This window comes from Nesoenas mayeri (genome assembly GCF_963082525.1).
Source record: "Nesoenas mayeri genome assembly, chromosome: 4".
NCBI classification, from domain to species: Eukaryota; Metazoa; Chordata; class Aves; order Columbiformes; family Columbidae; genus Nesoenas; species Nesoenas mayeri.
In genome coordinates this window covers 76,255,112-76,277,709 of record NC_137540.1, presented here as the reverse complement: position 1 = coordinate 76,277,709, position 22,598 = coordinate 76,255,112, and the positions used below count along the sequence as shown (strand labels likewise).

At 46.8% G+C, this 22,598-nt stretch overlaps 1 protein-coding gene across 1 annotated transcript in view; it reads right to left on the bottom strand.

The window, feature by feature from the left end:
• The window catches only part of SFXN5 (sideroflexin 5), a gene marked incomplete at both ends in the record, with an annotated part of 97,108 nt that overhangs the window by 33,478 nt on the left and 41,032 nt on the right, over positions 1-22,598 (bottom strand). Inside the window, 4 exons of the mRNA XM_080344419.1 lie at positions 3,895-3,985; positions 16,079-16,144; positions 17,005-17,061; positions 20,138-20,191. Coding sequence (XP_080200545.1) covers positions 3,895-3,985; positions 16,079-16,144; positions 17,005-17,061; positions 20,138-20,191 — 268 coding nt within the window. The remainder of the gene's footprint in view (positions 1-3,894; positions 3,986-16,078; positions 16,145-17,004; positions 17,062-20,137; positions 20,192-22,598) is intronic.

Below are 22,598 nucleotides of genomic sequence, written 5' to 3'. Positions count from 1 at the left end.
ACTCTGGCTCCTAAAATTCACATTCTCCAAATGTCAGCTCTATGATCAGCCTCTGTCACCTTTTTGAGGTGACCCCAAATTCTGTTCCTCAAGCAACGTGTGAAGAGTTGGGGTTGAGGAACATCTTCCTCAGATGCAGCTCCTCTCCAGGGCACAGACACTTCCCAATTCTTTTCCAAAGCAAAAGCTGCTAATTCCTAGAAAAGTTTGGGTTTTGATAAATTGGCATTTTCCAGCAACCCCCCTACATTATTTTTGCAAACTTTCCAACCAGAACTAACACAAACCCGCTGTTGCTGCAAGTACCACCGCTTCCAAAAATGTGCTTCTGCACTGCTTGATGGGTTAATATTCGCTAATTAATCTCAATTCATGTCATATAACAAATGTCTAATTTTTTGAGGGTGGTGGGTGGGTGAGCCCTATAGGAACGCAGCTCTCTGCAATCAGGGATGATTTGTGGTGACAAATGCTCCTTACACTCGAGAATAAGAGGAACATACACACACGCACACTCTGTCTCTCTCTTTAATATTCAAACTACCGGACCACTCTTCCCATCTATCAAAATATCTGTGTTAACAACCCTGCAGCTCCCTAATCCAAGATAAAAAAGAAAACAGGCGTTTCACTTAAAGCAAGTTTAGCCCTTTTTCCTTTTTAACACTTTTTAGCCCCATCCTTTTAGATTTTCAAGACTGAACATATAGAAGATGCTCTGGCCAAGCTGGGATGCACCGACACAAGGGTGACACATGATGGGATGTCCAGATATGAAGCTCCCACCACACCAAGATGCTTCTCCAAGTCTCTGGATCCTGTTAGGGCTTCACTGACCTGGTCCCGAATTCAACCTGGTCCCGTTTATCTAAGACAAGCGACTGTCTTACCTGCCCTGGTTCTGTTCCAGTAAAACACCAAGAAAGCAGAAAATGCCGCTAATGACGGGTAAATTTGGATTTTGTGGAAGTCTCAAATACAGGGGGGAAATAAGAAATATCTAAATATATATGTAGACAATTTGATTTTCAGTGTTTGGAAAGAAATTGTGATGAGAAAGGCTGGAAACTACTTCTTGTGCAAACATTTAGTGACATAGCGGGAACTGGGTTCGGATACAGAAGTGATTCACCACCTTACTTCAATATCTGTATTTAACATCCTTCCTGAACCAGGGTGCTCTCCACACACCAAACGCACCCTTGTGCACCAGCTGAACACATTTAATCATTCTAAACCCACCCATAAGAAAAGGAAAACAAACAAGGGAATAAATCCTCCTCGTCACCTCCCTTCTCTCCAATGGGGATCTTTCTAGCAGCTTTAACTCCATGCAGATCAGGTTTGAGATGTCTCCTCTGGGGTTTTTGGGGGGTTTTCTGTGGGTGTTTTTAGCTATAGACATCTCCAGTATAAAGCACAACATCACCAGTGACATCCCTCACCTTCCACACCCAGCGCTTGGGAAGAAGTGGGGAAACTGGGTTCTTCACAATAACCCTGGGCATTGATGTCCTTCACCACCTGCATCTCCAAGAAAGGGTTAAGTCCCTTCTTGTTCAAATTCAGGAATCGTGGCTCCCCACAAAGCAGTGTTGACGTGTTCCTTCGCTTCTCCTGCACTGAAAACCTTCATGGAGAACAACTTCACCACCCGCATGATGTTCTGAGGTGGCCAACATGGAGCACAAACCCATTTTACATCAAGCGAAACACTGAGTAGACAGAATCTTGGCCATTTCCATGAGCTCTTCCACCCAGGATGGTTTGCTGGATCCACCCCCCAGGCCTGGGGAGGGTTTTTTGGACAGCCTGGATATCATAGTTTTGGCTATATCATAATTTTTATATAATTTGGATATCATAGTTTTGGTTGAAGGAACCTTCCCAGCTCCCCCAGTGCCCCCCCTGCCATGACAGGGACATCTTCACCAGCTCAGGTTGCTCAGAGCCCCGTCCAGCCTGGCCTGGGATGTCTCCAGGGATGGTTCATCCATCACCTCTCTGCCCAACCTGTTTTGCTAACTGAGCCCCACAGGCAGCAATTCTGCAGATATACTTTAGTTTGTTGGGCAAAGACAACGGCTACATGACCTAGAGAAGAGAGACAGAACATGTGGAGAATCTCTGAGGGCCCATCTCAGCTTCCCAAGGCTTCATTGACATCTCTGCAGGGACTCTGGCAATTTTTCACCCAAGCAGAAGCTGCACTTCCCCAAATCTTCATCTCTCATGACCCCTTGGGATGAGAAACCACAGAGCTTTGATGCATCTCCAATTTTTCAGTTGCTATCAACCATCTCAGCTGAGGTCGGTGGGAGAGGGACGCAAGGAAGGACCTGGGGAAAACTGCTTAACGGTAGCGGAGCAAGAGCTTTGCAGCAGTGTTTGGCTTTTTACATAGAAAAAGTGAAATCCTGCCCTTTTGCTGAGGAAAAGCAACGGGAAGACGCATCTTAATTAAACAGTTTGCCCAGGTCTGCAAACCAATAACTCGCAGCTTTCGAAACCACAAAACAGCAATTAGTGGGAGGATTCCTGATGTCCTGGCACATAATGAAGGATGACAGTTACACAAACAAAATAAGAACTAGAGAATTAATTACAGGCTAAACAAATTAATTATGGGACCTCAATCAATGCCGACACGAGCGTAACCTCGTTCTCCTTACACCTGGGTATGAAAATAGATCAACGCGGTGGCAAAGGCTTCTCATGTGCATCTCTGACTCAAACCCAACCTCACCTCTGGTGCCCTCCTGGTTCTAAAAATCCAAAGAAAGCTGAAACCCTCTAAAAATATTCCAGGAAAGATCCAGGAAAACAATATCAGCATCCACAGATCCTCTATATACAAGCAAAGTGCTCAGAAAAAACAGATCGAATGTGACCTACAGACAACAGTCCCTGTTACCTCCTGTTCTGCGGACAGGTTTTCTGGTAGAAAAGCATGCTAAAATCCCAAATAAGCTGGGAATTAGAGGGAAGAGGGTCAGAGTAAGCAGCTCTCTGTAAAATAAAGGAGGAGAAAGACCAGAGAAACTGGGAGCGACAGGTAAAGGCTCAGCATCCTTGAGCAAAGCCCTTGCACAGCGAAGGAAAAAGCTTAAAGGAAAGTTTTGCATTAACACGGCTGAAAAGGGACCTGTGGCAGTGAGCAAAACTCATGTGGTTATTATTTTCTTCCATGCTTGGATAATTTTTGCGCTATCTTTATAAATAAACAAGCTCGGATAAAAAATTACCCTAATGCCGCTGGTGAATTTTGTGAATCTGTGATTTTTTCACAGCTCAAATAACTCATGGGCTGCTGAGCGCTGTCACCTGGGGCTTCAGCAAAGGCTGAGTCCAGCGTGTCCCTTCTCTTAAACACCAAGCAGTTCACTGATGAACTGCAGAAGGGTTTATTTTGCGCTCCACCAAGCCAGCAGCACCCTTAATTCTTCACGTGCTTGGGTCTTTCTTTAATCAGCAGCTCCTAGAAATCTGTATATTTAGAGCAGGAGCATTTCATCGCATTTTTATTGCAAATAAACCCCAGTGCTACAGCTTATTCCAAGATTTGATCTGACGTGATTCAAACCGGATCTTGCAAATCAAACGCTCTAGAATTTAGACGGTCGAGGACCAGACAGCGATGATCATTTTCTAAACCGCTTGAGAGCTTGATAAAGCTTCATGAGCTGCCTCTGCCGGCAGCTTTGCATCGTTTTCCTGCCAAAATGCACCATCCTGTCGCATTCTGCATCAACTCATGGCCCTGCCACCGAGGGGATGAGGCACTGAGGGTGTAAATCAAGACGGCAGGAGTTGGGTGTCCATCCCGGTGGCTTTTACCCACCCATAGCTTTACAGCCAACACTTCAAATATAGAGAAAAGGCGTCATTTCTTACCGACTGCAGGGAATGGCACAAACCTCTGGATCAGGAGACGAGTGGCGGGAGTAAACTTGTTCGCTCTCTGAACCAGAACATTAAGGCCCACCTTTGAATAGAAAAAAACCAAAACACAGGCAGAAACATTTAGTTACAAGGAGCAGATGCCACAGCTTGCAGACAGCAGCAGAGTTCTGCAGGGGGACGGATCGGGGTCTCTCCCCACGCAGAAGAGTTTGAGAACTAACCCCCCCCCACACACCACATGGTTTAGCTGTGTTGGGTTCAACCCTTTATTCACTGAAGAGTTGAACCCAACCATTGCATTGAACCCAAATATAGGGTTTAAAGGAAGGGTTAAACCCATTGGGTTTAAGTGAAGGGTTGAACCCAACCATTGAGTTGAACCCAACTGTTGGGTTTAAATGAAAGGCTGAATCCAACCGTTGAGTTGAATCCAACTGTTGGGTTTAAATGAAAGGCTGAATCTAACCGTTGAGTTGAATCCAACTGTTGGGTTTAAATGAAGGGCTGAACCCAACTGTTGAGGTGAACACAACCATTGGGTTTAAATGAAGGATTGAACACAACTGTCGAGTTGGACCCAACTGTTGGGTTTAAATGAAGGGCTGAACCTGACCATTGGATTTAAATGAAGGACTGAATCCCACCATTGAGTTGAACCCAACCACTGGGTTTAAATTAAGCGTTGAAGCTTACCATTGGGTTTAAACGAAGGGCTGAACCCAATCATTGAGTTGAACCCAATCATTGGGTTAAAATGAAGGACTGAACCCAACCACTTGAAGGAAGTGTTGAACCCAACCACTGAATTTGAACCTAACCACTAGATTTAAACAGAGGGTTGAAACCAACCATTGCATTGAACCCAACAGTTAGGTTGAACCCAAACATTGAGTTTAAACCCTTTCCAGCCAAAAGATAAGCTAGAAACCACCGCAACACCATTCAGTCCTTCTGGAAATGCCTCCAGCTGCATTTTTACTCAGTTTACTGGCATTTTCCCTACCCAGCACAAAACCATTGGGGCTGCGAGTCCTCACCCCACTGGGAAAAAGCCAAATATCAGTGGTGGTGATTGGCCCAACACAATTAATTCCCCCTCCAGCCCGTGCTAACTACACTACCCCACTCCAATGCAAACATTTGGGTTATAAAGGAGCTATTAATAGAAAAAAAAAGAGAAAGCAAGGAGTTTGTTATAACCATGGATTGCTTTTTTTTGGTTGCCTCCTCCAATGCTTGAATAATCCAGAGCTCTCCGTGCTTTTACAGGGATCTAAGTCATTGCGTATGTTAATAGAAACAGCACAGAGGAGAGTTGCTGCCTCCTCAGCCTCAGCGTGGTTGGGTAGTAGCGATAGTCGGAGATTTCCACCAAAAATGTGTTTCAAACAGGAGCGGGGTTACTAATTAAACAAACCCATTTGCAGGGAATGACTTCTGTCTTCACATTTACTCTCCACTAGAACATTTTCTCCTTTTCATCCAAAAAAAACCCCACCAAACCCAAATGCGCAAACAAAACCCAACAGCCCCAAACGGGGAATTTTCGGCCGAAAATGCAAGTCTTCAGCAACGCCTGGCCAAAAAGTTTCCAGCCAAAAATGCAGTAAAATTTAAAAACAAAAATCACCCAAAGCCAAAAACCTGCCAGCAAATAGTGATTTGGGGGCTTGAAAAGAAATAAAGAAAAGCATGGGAGAACATATTTTGCAGGCTGCTACATTATACATGCACCCGCAGTGCATCTCGTCTCTTTGGAGGCTGAGAGGATGGTGCTGAGAAGCAGAGCGCTGGTTCTCAACCCACCGGGGAGCGTTTCCTGAGCCCCACGAAGGTCCCATCAGGACCCCCAGCAGGAACTGTCCCTCCTCTCCTCAGCTACCGCAACTCCAGAGCTGAGCCCAAGCAAACCACGGCGGTTCCTCTTAGTCTAGGCAAGAACGAGGGTTTCATCTTAATCTTCTTCCCCGTCAAAAATGACTGAATGATGTATTTTTTTTCACATTTTCCAAGTATTTGCAAAATCTGAATGCTTCCAGAAACTAAAATGAGTGGTTTTAAGACTAACGGTAAGACAGCCTTAAGCCTGGCTTTGCTGGTGCTGCCCCATGGGTTTGGGTATTTATAGCCTGGATAAAGTTCATTTGAGTACATGATAAATTCTGTTGGGTTTGCAGCCTCTGCCCGTAGGTTTGATGGAAGGATTTGACTGTGAAGTGGAAGAGCAGCAGCTTTTGAAACAGAAAAGATGAGCCCGGGAGAGACACCGCTGTGAGGCCAGTGGTAATAAAAGCATTTTACTTTCAGATTCAATTTGGTGCTGTAGCTGAACTCGCTCCTCCACTTACAGCAACCACCCCGCTGTGAATATGAAATTAAATGTTGCTGTAGATTTAAATCCAATCTCCCAAATTCCCAACGTGAGGACTAGATTTCGGCAACTAATGAGGCTTTGTTTTTTTACAGTTTGGAAATTGCTTCAGCCAATCTGTGAACTCGTTCCCGCAGGTCATGATGTGGGATGAGGGTAAACAAGCCGAGGAGAGCATCCGACAATGAGCAGGGACTCCCCAACCTCAGCAAAAGGGCCATCGCAAAGGAGAACTTAATGAGTTTAATCCCCAGGGGTTGCCCAAAGAACACTGACTATGGAGGCAAATCCATCCCTAAGAAAACAAGCACAGGAATAGTGTTATTATTCTCATCCCCCTGCCTACAGCCTGAGTCAGATCTGGGCTGCACAACACTGGCGCTGCACAAACACGTCACCGAGAGTCGGGCGGGATTCATCACACCCAACGTGCTGCCTCCAGATGGGCTCCCGTTGCAGCCCAGTGCAGAGAAATGAGCCTGTTTAAGGGGTTTTGTTCTCTTCCCAAGACAGACATTTGTGGGCGCTCATGTGAAACACCCCCAAGGGTGCCTATTCATCCCTGCTGACTATCAAAGAAGTCCGGGGATGCAGCTCAGATGAAGATGTCTGCGCTGGTGACATCTCCACTCAAGCAAGACAAGCGCTCCTCCATGCAACCAGCAGCTCTGGGCATGGATTTGCTATACTGGTTTCAGTGCAGAACTTACTGGTTTGGGATCAGGGGACAAATCAAGGGACAAATCCAGCTTTTCCATATTGCCTGTTTGCTATGGTTTCTTTCTCCAGCGCACTTCCTTATAACAGAATCATAGAATCATTTTGGTTGGAAAAGCCCCTCAAGATCATAGAGTCCAATTGTAACCCACCCCTGGCACTGCCCCATGTCCTGAGAACCTCATGTCCGTCTGTCCAACCCTCCAGAGATGGTGACTCCAGCACTGCCCTGGGCAGCCTGTTCCAATGCCCCACAGCCCTTTGGGGACGAAATTGGTCCCCAGACCCAACCTCAACCTCCCCTGGCACAACTTGAGGCCGTTTCCTCTCGTCTTTGATCTGGCTGACAACGTCCCAACCAGCTGGGCATGGGGGACACATGACACCACAACCGCTCCTGTCCCGCAACACGAAACCAGGTCCAACCTCACCCGGGGCTCTGCAATGCCTCCGGTAGCACTCTGCCCTTCCTCCCTTCCTCTTCTTCAAGTGCCGAGAATTCCTGCTATTTATTTTGCTACCGGTTTTTGTTTTCAGCATCAACAACGTTATCTCAGCAGAAGGATGGAGTTTGCGGCATTGCCGGACTTGAAGCTGCACCATCAGACACTGTCACAGAGCGACTCTGTAACGATAAACCAAGATTTCTGTTTCCTTTTCCAACCTCATGTCCACCAAGACATGAATTTGAAAAGCATGGGATTTTTTGAAAAAAACCCTGCTTTATTATTTATTTCCTTTATGACTATGAACATCTTTGAAGCCTGAGAGATGGCTTGTGAATGCCTGAAGTTGGCAACGACCAACGTTTGATAAAGTCTAAACCTACACCTCCTAAACCAGTTCTAGAGCCGTAAATACATCAGCAGCTCAATAAGTTATTTCACTTAATTTTGAGAGGGAATATTTAATAAAATAAAGGAATATTAAGAGTCCAGCAAGCAAGGTGGACATCATTTGGTAGATGATGCCACCTAAATATCACTGAGCAGCTCTCTAGACTTCATTAATTGTGTTGGTGGGATGTCCACTGATTCAAGGGGCAGAAGCACCGGGACAACCTGGACCACCTGCAGGTGGCTGCTCCAAGCGACCTAGAAAGTCAACTTGGATGGAGGGACTGGCTCCAAAGCAGCTTCTCCTTCAGCCCTCGGATCACCAGATTCCTGAACTAGAGCACTAATTGGATCTGATGAGTAACATGCAGCCGAACTGAAGAAAAGAGCATTAGGAGAAGGAAGGAAAAAAAATCATTCATTAAGGCTGAGAGGTGAAGGTGGAGGCAGAGAGATGGAAAACTGGGCTGTTTACCAACTGGAGCTTTACCAAGTCAAGGAGAACAGAATGGAGGAGTATAAGGGATGGGAAAACACTAACAATCCGAGTGGAGAAGGCAGAGGAGAGGAGTAAGAGTAAGGAAAGGAGGAACCTTGAGTCCTACCCAAGATGATGCAGAAGGGATGACCTCAGGAGCCCCACAGCTGGATGCTTCAATGGAGGAAAATGGTGCAGTCTTGAGAAAATGCAAAATTGCAGGAGAGGTATAGAATCATAGAACAATTTGGGTTTGAAGGGACCTTCCCAGCTCCCCCAGTGCCCCCCCTGCCATGACAGGGACATCTTCACCAGCTCAGGTTGCTCAGAGCCCCGTCCAGCCTGGCCTGGGGTGTCTCCAGGGATGCTTCATCCACCACCTCTCTGGCCAACCTGGGCCAGGCTCTCACCACCCTCAGGGCAACAATTTCCTCCTCATGTCCAGCCTGAATCTCCCTCCTTTAGTTTAAAACCATCACCCCTTGTCCTATCACAACAGACCCTGCTGAAAAGTCTGTCCCCATCTTTCTTATCAGCCCCTTTTAAGCACTGAAAGGTGCAATAAAGTCTCCCCGGAGCTTCTCCTCTCCAGCTGAACACCCCAACTCTCAGCCTGTCCCCAGCAGAGCTGTTCCAGCCTCGGGTCATTCCTGTGGCTCCTCTGGCCCCTCTCCAGCACGTCCATGTGTGTCCTGTGCTGAGGACCCAGAGCTGGACCCAGGGGATCTCACCCAATGGGCAGAATCCTCTCCCTCCACCACCCACTCCCCAGGCGCCGCTTCCTTTAAAATCTCTAAGCCCCCAACACAACTTTATCATCAATCTACCGTGATTTTCCTCCTGCTACCAGTTCCCCATAACGTTTCACCTCCACGGCAGCGCCTGCCGTGCTCCATCCCCCCCATCCCTCCTCCTGCTCTGCACCGATTTTCTCCAGCTTCTCAGTGTCCCTTGATGTCCCCAAGCGCTGGCGAGCCCCGCGGGCAGTGGGTGGCCTCCCGCGCCATCTCACGAGCTGATTTACGGGCATCACACCAAATTCACAGACTGTCAATGCAGCCGCTCCGCACAGCTCACAGACAATTATCGGGAAGAAAGAGCTGGGATTAGAAAAATCCACAGGGGCACCTCCACCTAGAGAGGAGAGTGAGAAATGGTGTGTGTGCGAGTTAAGTGTGCGACAGGAGCGCGGAAGGAGGAACAACCCGAGGTTGGCGGCACCGATGGTGTGGGAAGGAACCGGTCGCTGCCCCCGAGGGCTGCACCAAGGATGCTCTCCCTGCATCACAGTCAGGACTTAAACCTTGGTCCAACAAGCTCCTGTCCTTCCTGAACACAGGGAAAAAAATATAGCAATATCCTGGTTTTTTATCACTCATCAATTTTATAAGTGTAATGAGCCAGCACAACTCTAATTCATCTAATTAAAGTTCTTAGATTCTCCTCCTAACTTTGGTTTGACACCCTCAAGCATCACTCGGCTCTTTTTTTTAAAGGACAAAGCTGTAAATGTAACTTTTTCTTATTCTCAGCCCCCTGGCGTGAGAAGATGCTTAAAGCTGCGTATCAGAGCACACGTGTCCCTTGTAAAGGGCATCAGGGACAGCTCGCTGAGCTGTGGGGGTCAGGCCTTGCCAAAGCCACCGTGACACAACCATTACAACGTTGATATTATTTTGCAGCGATAACCTCAGGCTTGAACAATCGTCACCTCTCAGCTCCCTTCGGAGAAGAAAAATAAGAATGTCTTGGGTTGTAAGGGAAGTTTTCAAGACAAAGCGCATTTTGATCTTGCAAACTGCTACCCAGCTTGTTTAAAGATATCATTTTTGCAATGTCCATGCGTCCAGAAGCAGCTTCTCCTTTAATCCCATCTCTCAGACCCACACTGAGCTTTGCTGATTAGACTCCTACACAACTTTTTATTCCTGATACAGCTAAATATAATATTTAGGCATTATAATCTTCGCGTAACCTCTGTGCTCTACCAGTTCTGACTGCGGCTGAGATTTCTGCACCAGTTGTAATCCATGAACCCCATGGGAATACAACCAAAAATCTCAAAGACAAATTACAGTGTTTCGAGAATTCAGCAGCTCTGCAGAAACCCAACAGTAACTACAGGAGTCCCCAAAAAGCTGTATTTTCTTGGAAAGAACATCACCAAGGCTTCTGCACAGGAACAAGCTGCCCCAAGATGACTTCAGAAGAAACGTGCATTGGAGAGGGGAGATTCCGCACGGTGAGAGCTGCAATTTGAGTCCTGGAGCGTCAGGTTTGAGTTTCTGCTCTGAAGAGCTTCCTGCATCGGTTCAATACCAAGTCACGTTGCTTCTGTTTCGATTTCCCAACCGTGCAACAGAGTCCAGAGCGGAGCCCAACCTGCCAGGGGCACCCCAAATATCTGCAGGGATCCCACAGAGCGTGGTGGAGGCTCCTGCAGCACCTGCGCTGCTCCACAGCGAGAGCTCTGCCTGTCGCTCCTCTCCAAGAGATTCAGTTGCATTTAACTTCAGCAGATTGTTATAGAATCAGAGAATAGTTCATGTTGAAGGGACCTTCAGAGCTCCCCCAGTGCCCCCCCTGCCATGAGCAGGGACATCTTCACCAGCTCAGGTTGCTCAGAGCCCCGTCCAGCCTGGCCTGGGATGTCTCCAGGGATGGTTCATCCACCACCTCTCTGGCCAACCTGGGCCAGGCTCTCACCACCCTCCAGCCTGAATCTCCCTCTTTTAGTTTAAAACCATCACCCCTTGTCCTATCACAACAGGCCCTGTCAAAAGTCTGTCCCCATCTTGCTTATCGGCCCCTTTTAAGCACTGAAAGGTGCAATAAGGTCTCCCTGGAGCTTCTCTTCTCCAGCTGAACACCCCAACTCTCTCAGCCTGTCCCCAGCAGAGCTGTTCCAGCCTCAGGTCATTTCTGTGGCTCCTCTGGCCCCTCTCCAGCAGGTCCATGAGTGTCCTGTGCTCAGGTTGCTGCTGGTTTCTCCTTCAAACTCCTGCTGTGCGCTGGTGGAGACACAAGCCCTCGGTGGACAGGTCAGCAGAAGCGGCTGGAGAGCCAAATCTCCACCTTGGCTCAGCTGGTTGCACCCACAGACTCACCTAACCCATCTTTCTCTTCAGCCCAAGCCACGAAGTTCCCGCACGCTCCATTTCTGCACGGCCGCTGGGAGGACAAGAGGGGTGAGAAGCAGCCAAATGGACCCAACATCTTCCCCCCAAAAATCTGCTGCAGCCGTTTGCTGCAAAAAAACCTGTTGAACCCATAAACAACAGTGTCAGGGGCACTAAAACTGATCTGTACAAAGCCCCAGACTAGCAGGAATGGGGTTTTTTTTTCCCTTGCTTTTTTGCAATGAAAAAGGATCCAACAAGAACAGGTCATTAACAACTGTCTTGTTTGTCTCCAGTTTTAGCCTCGTTTGTTTTTATACATATTCAAGTTTAACTCCATGTACTTTCACACTTTGTGAAAGCACCAGGTGCGCACCACACACTAAGCCAGAGCCTCACTAAACCACATTGGAACTGGTTCCAAACCTCCGCTGGCTCATCCCGAGTCAGGATTTAGGGTCAAGAGGAAAGGAGGCACTTTTAAAATGAGAAGACCCGGATCTGCCTGTGAAAAGACACTTTAAACACCCTCTTGTATCCCAGCGGTGACTCCCAGGTGAGTCATTAATGGCATTAATTAATGGCCTGATTTTTTACCAGTTTTTAACTAGTAAGGTAAGTCAAAAGGAAAGGTTCAAACCCTGGGCAGGTACATTTTAAGTGTATAAATCACTCCAAAATACCCAGCCTGGCTGGCAGCCATGGTTACATGACATTGCATCTCTCTCCTTTTTACACAAAAGAAGACAAAACACCTACTTTTGTCAGAATTTAGCTCAGGTTGCTAAGTGAGAGCAACGTATTTATTTGCCTCTGTACTGACAAGACCATCAATCCCAAAGTTGCACTTAATAAAAACCTCATTAGAAGTTACAAACTGCGGTAGATTTGAAAAGGGAAGGAAGGAAACTTCATTAACTGGGGCGAACCCCACTGTCCCTCCACTTCAGAGGCGCTTGATCTCACACATGGTTTTGCTTCCCCTTTCATGGGGGGAGAATCAAACCCCCATGGCAAGGGGAAGCTCAGTGCCATCATCCCTACGCCATCCCTGGTTAAGTTACACACACCTCTATATGTATTATAGCATTTATATATTGTATATATTAATAAAACACGCTCCGACCGCCTGCCAGGCTTGCTACAGGCTAATTAGAGCCTGCCCTGCCAAGAGGAGAGGATGATGCCAACAGCATCGATGGACGCGGCACCTCCAGGGGACACGGAGTGGACAACAGATGGACGAGGAGCTAAAGACCTGGGCACCAAGCCGAGAGACAAGATGCTGCTTATGGAGAGACATCAGAAACTCGGCCAAATGATAGTGGTAGAAGAGAGAAACCCGTTGGAGAGTCTACAGACGGTCTCCAGTATCATCGAACCAGAACATGGTGGTTGGAAGAGACCTCAAGACCATCGAGCCCAACCATGTTGCAAGGAGCAAGATTTGGAGCTGGTCTTGGCAGAACGCAAAGCTGCAACGGTGGAAATTAAAATCCTGATTGTATAAAGCTCTGATACAAAGGACCAACAGCAACAATTCCTCTGAGATGCTTCGAGGAGAATGTGGGGACAAACCCAACAACTCATGGGGACAAACCAGAGAGCGGCTGCTCACAGCCCTTGTCTTGATCTCATTTAATATGTAGGTGCTTAATTGCAGCCACAATTCCTGCCCTCAAACTGTAGTCTATAGTAAAAGACCAGAGTACCAAAGAGACGCAAAAAGGATCAGCAAATCGAGTTTGCACCCGAAACTAAGAAACCTACCTATAAAATATGTATAAAACAGTTATTAACAATCACATTGGGTATGATTACATTTTTTAACCTTTTAAAAGCGTGACAGAATTAGCAGAGAGCAAGAGTCTGTCTGTGCATCTGCTGGAAAGGGTTTCCCCATGATTACAAGCCCTCCGATCAGTAAAGCTCTTGGCACTAGAATATTCAAGGGAAAAAGAAGATAAAAATTAAAATACGCTTGGTCTTTCTCAAGTCTTTTTACTACTCTTTGCCTTTGTTTGCCTTGCTTAGGAAAACCAGCTGGCATTAATTGCACTTCGCACACCACCATCATGAACAGCAGCCAGATAGCAGAAAACAAGGTCTAAGCACAAGAATCCACTCAATCGTTTAGAATAAAATATTAAGAAATCAGTGCTCAGCGTTGGGAAAAGCAGTAAAATGAGAGCGATCAGAAGAAAAGGCAGGAAGGAGGCTGGTGTGTGGAGAACATGATAAAAATAAACGACAACCACAGAAGGAGAAGCAGAAATCCAGGTTACTTAGCGGTAATCAGGCTCCTCTAAACATATTGGCCGTCGCAAGCGAAGCTCGGAGCCGTTGCACGCTCGTGCGGAGGAAAAGCCGGTGCACAAGTGTCACGTAAGGAGTTAGAGATGGAAGAAATCCCTTATCTCGGCCCTTTCACCTCTTTTCTCACACTCAGCCTGAAAAATTAACCCTTGTGATGCCTTTGCCAGCCTTACTTCAAGCGATGGATTCACCCGAGCACTGCATGGGAGATGAGAGAAAATTGGGGACGTGGCAAGGATTCCCTTGCCTTAAGCTGTGAATTGGGTTGGGCTGGGGGTAGGTGGAGGGAAAAAAAGGAAAATTGGGGAAAAAATATTGAAAGAATGAAAAATATATTTAAAAAAATACCGATTTCTCAAAAAAACCTCATCCTGACGGGCTGCAGATGGATGTGAGAGAAGCGCTGCCTCTCTCCAACACCAATTCCTCTCTCTCTTAAATGTGAAAAGAATCAGGTTGTTTGCAAAGATTTGCTAAGGCTTCCCGTTTAATTGCAAGAAGCGCAAAGCCAAAATCTGCTCTTCTTGCACGCAGGGGAAAGCAATTTGTTTGTCCCTCTCGTCAGATAATGACACAGAGGGTGAAGCTGATGGGAAGCTCAATCACAAGTCAACTGGCCTGTGGCTTCCCGAGCCCTATCCCCGCGTCGTTTGCCAACTACAAACATGGATGGGGCTCGTTTTAATTAATACGGGGTCTCTGCAGAGCACCGGGGGCAGCGGCACTTGTTTTCAGGTCATCTGGTCCTAATGGGCTCACACTGGGAGGTGATTTGTTGCTAACTGACAGCAGAGATGAGTTATCGAGGGCCGAGGCCTTACAACCCAAGGTAACGAATCTCAGGGGTATCGCTGTATTATTTGCCATCATGATTAAAAAAATAATAATAAACGTTTGGAGACATGCTGGTTATTAAACCAGATATTTACAATATAAAAAGTACTCCCTGCTCCGCGGGGTTTTCTCAAGGCTGCTCTGCATTGGGAATCGAGCTGCAATAAGAAGTGCTGGGAATTATCAGCACACAAGCGATTCTGCGGTGACACACACATCGGTAACGTCCCCACCGCCTCGTCTACGCGAGGATATCGGTGTACAGTGATTATGTCTCCTTTTCACACACCACAAGCACCACAGCATGTTCTGCTTCAGAAGCGGATCCCCAACATCAGGAAGGAGAAAGTGTCCACAGAATCGTTTTGGTTAGAAAAGACCCTCAAGATCATGAAGTCCAACCATTAACTTAACACTGCCAAGGTCACCACTGCCCCATGTCCTGAGAACCTCATGTCTGTCTGTCCAGCCCTCCAGGGATGGTGACTCCAGCACTGCCCTGGGCAGCCTGTTCCAATGCCCCACAGCCCTTTGGGGAAGAAATTGTTCCCACATCCAACCTCAAACACCCCTGGTGCAACTTGAGGCTGTTTCCTCTGCTCCTGGCGCTTGTTCCTGGGGAGCAGAGCCCGACCCCCCTGGCTCCAAGCTCCTTTCAGGCAGTTCAGAGATCAGAAGGTCTCCCCTCAGCTCCTGTTCTCCAGCTGAACCCCCAGGTCCCTCAGCCGCTCCCATCACACTTGTGCTCCAGCCCCTCACCAGCTCCGTTCCCTTCTCTCAAGTCCCTCCAGCACCTCAAAGCCTTTCTTGGCTTGAGGGGCCCAAAACCGAACACAGGATTAGAGTTTGGCCTCTCCAGTGCTGGTACCAGCCAGGATGCTTTTGGCATTTTAGCCACCTGGGCACACGCTGGCTCATGTTCAGCCACTGTCAACCAACACCCCCAGGTCCTTTTCCTCCAGGCAGCTTTCCAGACGCTCTTCCCCAAACCTGGAGCATTTCACGCGGTTGTTGTGACCCCAGATCTACAGCTGGTGACAGAGGTGCAGAAAACAGGTTATCCACAAGACATAAAAAGCAGAGGACGGGACACCTGCCTGGTTGACGGCCTGAAGGGTTTTTTCTCTTGACAGAGGCACAGGAAGGTGGTTCCTGGAACCCTCCCCAAATGCCGCTTGCCTGGCTGTATTTTAAATGCTGGCACATTGAGGCAAGGTCACCGCCCTAGTCCTGCTGGCCACACTACTGCTGATACAATATAATTCAATATATCTAAGAACTAGTGCTGATGCAGATCAGCAGGAGCAATCTGCTGGAAATTTTGGGCATGCACGGACAGAGACACCTCATGGTTAAAATATTTTCTGGTTCTGTAGACTGAATTCTGTCAATTAAAAGAGAAACACGCTTGGCAATTCAAACAAACATCTCAAAAGCTCTGCAGTACTACTGCAAGGGAGCAGTTACTTAGCAGGGAAATAGAGAGATATAAAGCGTTACCCACTGCTATTGAGACAGCACTTATGACAGCTCCCAAGTAGCCCTGGATGAACTTGGACGTCGGAGAAGGCTTTGGAAAGAGAAACAAAACATATTTTTAATAAACAAACTTCTGGTTATTAAAATGCAAACAAGGGGGTTTTTTTGTTTGTTTGTTTTGTTTTCGTTTTATTTGTTTTAAACCAGAGACAGGTTTAATTTTGTCATATTGTTCTGTGACACATGGTCTGTCATCTAGCAGCGGCAAAAGCAAGAAAAACTGTAGCCTCATGAGCAAGGTTAAAGGGAATGGAAGATTAATTGGCATCAGAAAATTATAATAATAGCAGCTCAAAGGAAGTAGTATGTGAATGAAATCGAGCCAATGGTACAACACTGGTGGTTTTATACACTAGTGATGGACCCCATACTCTCCACATTAAATATTTGTCTTTGAAATGTTATTTTGATGAGCTGGATGGTTTCCAACTCCCCATCTTGAGCTTCTCACATCCCGACATGGGATGACTGGAGGCTGAGGCGATGGGGGAGCAGGAACAGCCCCAGCACCCCCACCACCACTGCTGGTGGCACATCTGAAGTCCTCAGGAGACAGCAACGTGACCATGGAGCTGCCTTCTGCTGTCCAAAACCCCAGATACCACTTTGCTTGGTGCTCGTTATCAAACCATTTCAGACCAGTTAGAACTACACACTGGCTCGGCTCAAAGGCATTGAGAATTACCCATGTCCCTCAAGTCATTTTGAGATCCTCCTGCCATTCATGGCCGAGGTTTAAAATGGAAGTGCATGCAGGAGAATGGCCAATGTGTAAATCCATCACAGTGCCGACTCCGGAATTTCTATTAACAGCAAAGAGACCAGACTTATGTTTTCGTGTCAAAACAGACCTAACGCGCTGCAAGCACCGCATATGTTGGGTCTCCTCACCTTTGTCGCGTTGCGGTTTGCATAGTTGACGCAGGCATTGTGGCTCTGATTCAACCACTGAGGAGGAAACAAGAAGAGACAGGCTTAAACATAACTTCACAAAAATAACATTTAAAAAAAATATCTATAAACATGAGAACCCCACAAGAAAATTCATCCCCTTTTGGATGGGCTTGCAACTTGTCACCTCTTTCCAAAGGTTCCTGCATGTCCTGCATCAAGCTGGACAGGGCTCTGAGCAACCTGAGCTGGGTGAAGATGTCCCTGATCTAGATGATCTTCTGAGGTCCCTTCCAATCCCTAACATTCTGTGATTCTGTGATTTAATGTCCCTCAAAGTGATGGACAGAGATCCCAAGGCACTTGGAGGACAACTCTACTTCCCCGTACACTTGACATCCAACTCTTCTCCTGGCCAAACCCACCTCCACACAACACCTCGGTGCTATTGGTTTTTATTTTCATCAGCACCAAACCCATACAGCTGTTAAGATGTAGCAGTAAGTCCAGCAGTCACCTCGTCAGTCATTAATTAAGCTACATGGCTCTTAAATAGGAGATCACAGGAGGCTTCAGCTGAGGAACAAGAGATGCATAGCTGGACCATCTTATGGATACAGACACCACTAAACTGGTATCTCTTTTGGAGCAGGATTTGCCACCAAAGTGGCAGCTGGGGATGGGTAGCACTGAACTCCTGAAGGGTTTTCCCCACAGCAAGTGCTGGCAATGTGAAGAAAAATGATCGTTTTCATCCCCAAAACGCCATGTTCCCAGTTCAGAGTGTGTCAGAAGTGGAATCCTCTCCAGCTGTGGACAGGACTAAGATGGAGGAGGAAAGAAATGAGGCTGAGGAAAACAAGGCACTAAAACATGGGGATTAGCCCAGTCATAGCCAAGTTCACAGCCCAAGAGCAGCTTCTTCCTGCTGACCAGCTCTCTAGCCTGGAACTTTGGACCTAGGAAACCTTGTTTGTTTTCTTTAAATAAAAATTTACCAAAAAAATTACAAAGTCAGTTTGCCAATATGTGCTGCAAATCTGCCGCAGTTTTCCGAATGTGGGGAGTTTTTTTGGTCTTTCATTTTTGGTTTGGTTTGGTTTTTGTTAACCCCACGGCTCATCTCTACATCAGCAGCTCCACAGGCCCAGGTTAGACCCAACCTGAGACACGTACACTTTGGGCATCAGCAACAACTGCTTCACCGCACAGTCCTGTTCCTATAGCATCCAGTGTCTGTTACTGCAGTAAGATGTATCGTCCCTAAATCCTGCACTGTTTACCTGCACAAATCTCATTTTCAGAGCGGTGTAGACATACCGCTCAGATTTTGTCCTTAATCTAGAGTTTAAGCCATCTCTAGGTTGAAGGCACCCCCACTACGCATTTCTTGACTCCGTCATCTTCTCAGGTGGCTGCTTGACACCCTCTTAGGTTTTTTGGGCGACACCTCTCTAGGTTGTTACTCCTCCTACTTGCATTTTTCAGAGAGGTGACCCATGTGCCCATCACGGTGAAGAGTTTGAGCACCGCTCGTCAAGCGGCGGTGGCTCAGGTGGGCTTCAATTGCTGGACTTGCCTGCTACAACATCCCTCTTGAGTGGGCTCATTTGGGTTCTGCATTTGAAGCATCCTTTCTAGGTTTAAGAGGATTATTCCACCCTTTTAAAGCTGAAAGGTTCTCCCAGCTACCCCATGATGGTGGGAACAGGAGCCCCTCGTGGAAGCCACCAACAAGGAACCCAACACAAGCTCATCATCCAGGCCGGCTTATTCCTCACTTGTGCAAGAATCACTTCTTCAAAAGCCAACTCTTCCCATCACAGATGAGGCAGGTGAGGCAAGTTGCCTTCGAAAATATAGAATCATAGAATCATTTTGGTTGGAAAAGACCTTCAAGATGATCGAATCAAACTGTTAACCCAACACTGCCAAGTCCACCTCTAAGCCATGTCCCTAAGAACCTCATCTACATGGAACATTTCATCTGTTCATCCCAGGTTTGAAGACCGTATTCTTCAAAGCGCAGCAGTCAGGAGAAAATACTTGGAAATATAACAAATGTAAAAAGGATAACTTGGTACCTAGTAAATAATACAATATCACAGGTGTCTCCAGCCATTATCCCACTCCCAGCTGGTAAACACAGCCACAACTCACAGCTAAATCCACCAGACCACAAGTTACTGGCACATACTGATATAATCTCAGTTCTGCAGTCTTTCCAACATACCAGGCAGATCCATTCTGCTTCGATATTTCTTAACAGCATAATTCTCTATCATCACTTACACTGTAGACAATAAAAAGACATTCACAACTAAAAATAAGTCTGAAAGTAACTTGGTTTTGCATTTCAGTTAGTGCTGAAATTATACTGAAGCAGGGTGTTTACTATGCATCAAACTCATTCACGTGCACGCTTCCTCCCCTTGCTCTAAATTCTCAAAATTTAATGGGAAATAACACCAACACCTCTCTACACACACTTTTTTTTTACCCCAAACCCCTATAATGCATTGAATGCAGAGCTCCTTGCACAGCTATTCCAAAAATCCATGGGCATGGGGCCTTTGGTCCCACATCTCACATCACCTCAAAGTCTGTAAACCTGGCTGGTGTGCATAACCTCACCTGCTAATATATATTTAATCTGATGTCTGGCTTTATCAATGAATATGGAAAATGGGATAACATTGGAACAGGCTGCCCAGGTGGAGTCACCATCCCTGGAGGGTTGGACAGACAGAGATGAGGTTCTCAGGACATGGGGCAGTGCCAGGGGTGGGTTATGGTTGGACTCAATCATCATGAGGGTCTTTTCCAACCAAAATGATCCTATGTTTTACACCTGTACCAAATGGGTTCAAAAAGCTGATTTAGAGATCTCAGGCTATTTTGCATCTCCCTTGCAATGGCATAGCCAGGCACTGGAAAGCAGACCCAATAATTTGCTTATAGCCTCTTTCAGACCTACCAAACCTTTCCCTAATTATATCCAGCCACATCATCTCCCCATTAACTGAAGCATCGCCAGCGCAGAAACGCCATGTGCGTCCGTTTGTCCTCTGGACACAAGTCAACTGCTGCTTTCCTTCCCATCCCATTCTCCACCCGTTCAGATGAGGGTTACCTGCCAAAACACAGTGGACGCCAGCGTCTGGTTGGGCAGGAGAAGACCAACAACCTGCAACAGAAGAGATTTCTCTTGTTAGTAAACGCATGGTTGGTTTGCTCTCGGTGCTCTTCTAGGCATGCAAACAGCAAGCTTCTTTCTAATGACTTGAATAAATGGTCTTCACTTGTGGCTTTATTTCATTGTAGTTATTGAATTTCCCTTTGGCCTATTGTCTCCCAGTTTTCCAGTGGTGAAATGGGTAACATAGCTTCCCATGAAAGCTTTGCATATTTAATTATTGCTTGTAGCCCACCTAGAAAAGAGTCTGGCAGCAGATACTGCCCAGGGAATACTTCATTAAAATACAACCTATTATTTACTCCAGGTATTTCTGGAGGATAACACAAACATTGCACAACCGCAAGAGTTTAAAGTTGTCACAATTGGCAAGGAAGGGGGTTTTTCTTATTTTCCTTTGGCACATTCACTGTTTCAAGCACAAGAAAGAGCTCCGTATTGGAACATCTGAAGACAGGAGTGCCACCTGGAAGCACATGTGCTCCTGTTTGGGAGCTGGAATTTTGTTTTAAGAGAATTGTTGATGTGTCATCCTCCGAGCTGCGAAAACTCCTGCTTGGGTTACGAGCTCAGGCTGACGATCGTTGTCTCCCAGAGGCTGACGGGTGCTTGTCCCAGCACATTTGGCCAGATGCTGCGTGAATGTGAGATGTCACAGGCTTTGCAAGGTCACCCATCACAGCACTCGAGGCCACACACGGGTATGTTGCCTACTTGGGATCCTTGGAACAGCTCAGGGTGGCCCAGGTTGGCCAGAGAGGTGGTGGATGAACCATCCCTGGAGACATCCCAGGCCAGGCTGGACGGGGCTCTGAGCAACATGAGCTGGTGAAGATGTCCCTGCTCATGGCAGGGGGGCACTGGATGAGCTTTAAGGTCCCTTCAACCCAACCTATTCTCTGATTCAATGATTCTATGATGTCTTAATATACCACATAGGCACAGGCTCTGTAATTTTTTTAAGAACCCATCCCTTACACAGATCCAGCACCACCAGACTCCTCCCCACTTTGTTTTTCTATCAGTCTTTCCTCTTAAAGCATAAGAAGTTGAAGAAAAGGAAAGGGATGCAATGGGACTCCCAACAACAAACCCAACAAACAAGGACAGGGAGATGAGTTCTTGGGTAAGAAACCGGCAAGATGAGATACTTCCTAACATCATTGACATTTTCTCCCCTCCTGTGCCTTCAATATCTGATAGTTTCTGAAGAAGATGGTCCTGTTGTTGCTAAATCACACTCGCATCTTTGTTAAGAGCATAAAGACCAAACAATTTCACATCTGCAGCAGCATCAGTTGAGGAGGAGGCAACTTCCACGCTTAAGGACACAAGAGAGAAATCACAACAAACAAAAGGGTAATAGGGTTGGGAGGCCTGATTTCATTTACGTCTTCTTCCCTTTCTCCTCCTCCTCCTCCAGCTTTTCCTCCCACAGCCTTTCGCGAAGTTCTCCAGCGACTTTGTGCGCTGGCCGAGCGCCAATCTGTGCAAGTCCCACTAATTTACCGCTTCCATTCAACACGCGGAGCTTGTCATTAATTAATCCGTCGCCAGTCTTAGCCAAACGAATTCCAACAGGCGATGAACCTCCTCACCCCAGGCCCGACTTAAACCCTTAAACCATGGGGCTAATGAGGCTCCGGAGGAGAGGCAGCCACTCCGGGCAGCCACTTTACATTGTCAGCTGAAGCTGAGCGCCCAATAAAAAACAACACACATAAAAAGTTAAAGAGGGAAAATAAATAAATAAAAAAGAGCACCCAAAATCTGTATGACTGAAAGAGGCACGTTTAAATGCAAACTCTCCATATGTGCAAGAGTCTGTCAAGAAATGTACAGTTTCACTTTTAATTACTGTCAGGGGAAAAAATAACTAAGAAGGAAAACAAAAAAAAAAAAAAAAAGAAGAAGCTTTTAAAGACTAGAAAAGTACCAGCTACAAAATTTAATTGCTGATGGGGTACGAATGGCCCTTTGTGGCTGCAAAACCAGGACTAAAGTTGGGACACGTGTGGGCTCTGAGCAGCCTCGGGGTGTCTTTGCGTGACAAGTTCTCCTCTTGCAAGCCCCAAATTCTGCCTTGTGTCATCTCCAACCCCATATTAATACCTGGATCTTCTCCATGCACTTAGAAACCTCAACAAGAACCCTCATTTTTAAACGGTTGGGAAAAATAAGGTGTTTAAGCTGTGGGTGGCAGCTGGGAATGGCAGCACGGCTTCTGCTCCCTTCTCTCTGCCCAGGGTTTGGGCTGAATTTCCTAAATGTAGGTAAATCTTACTCCTTGGAGCTTTTAATCCTTGGGATAAAACATAAATCCATGGTAAAAGGTTCCAGCCCAGCAGCCGCCCTGCACATCTCACCCCTACAGCAAAGAGAGAACGCCAGCGGCGGG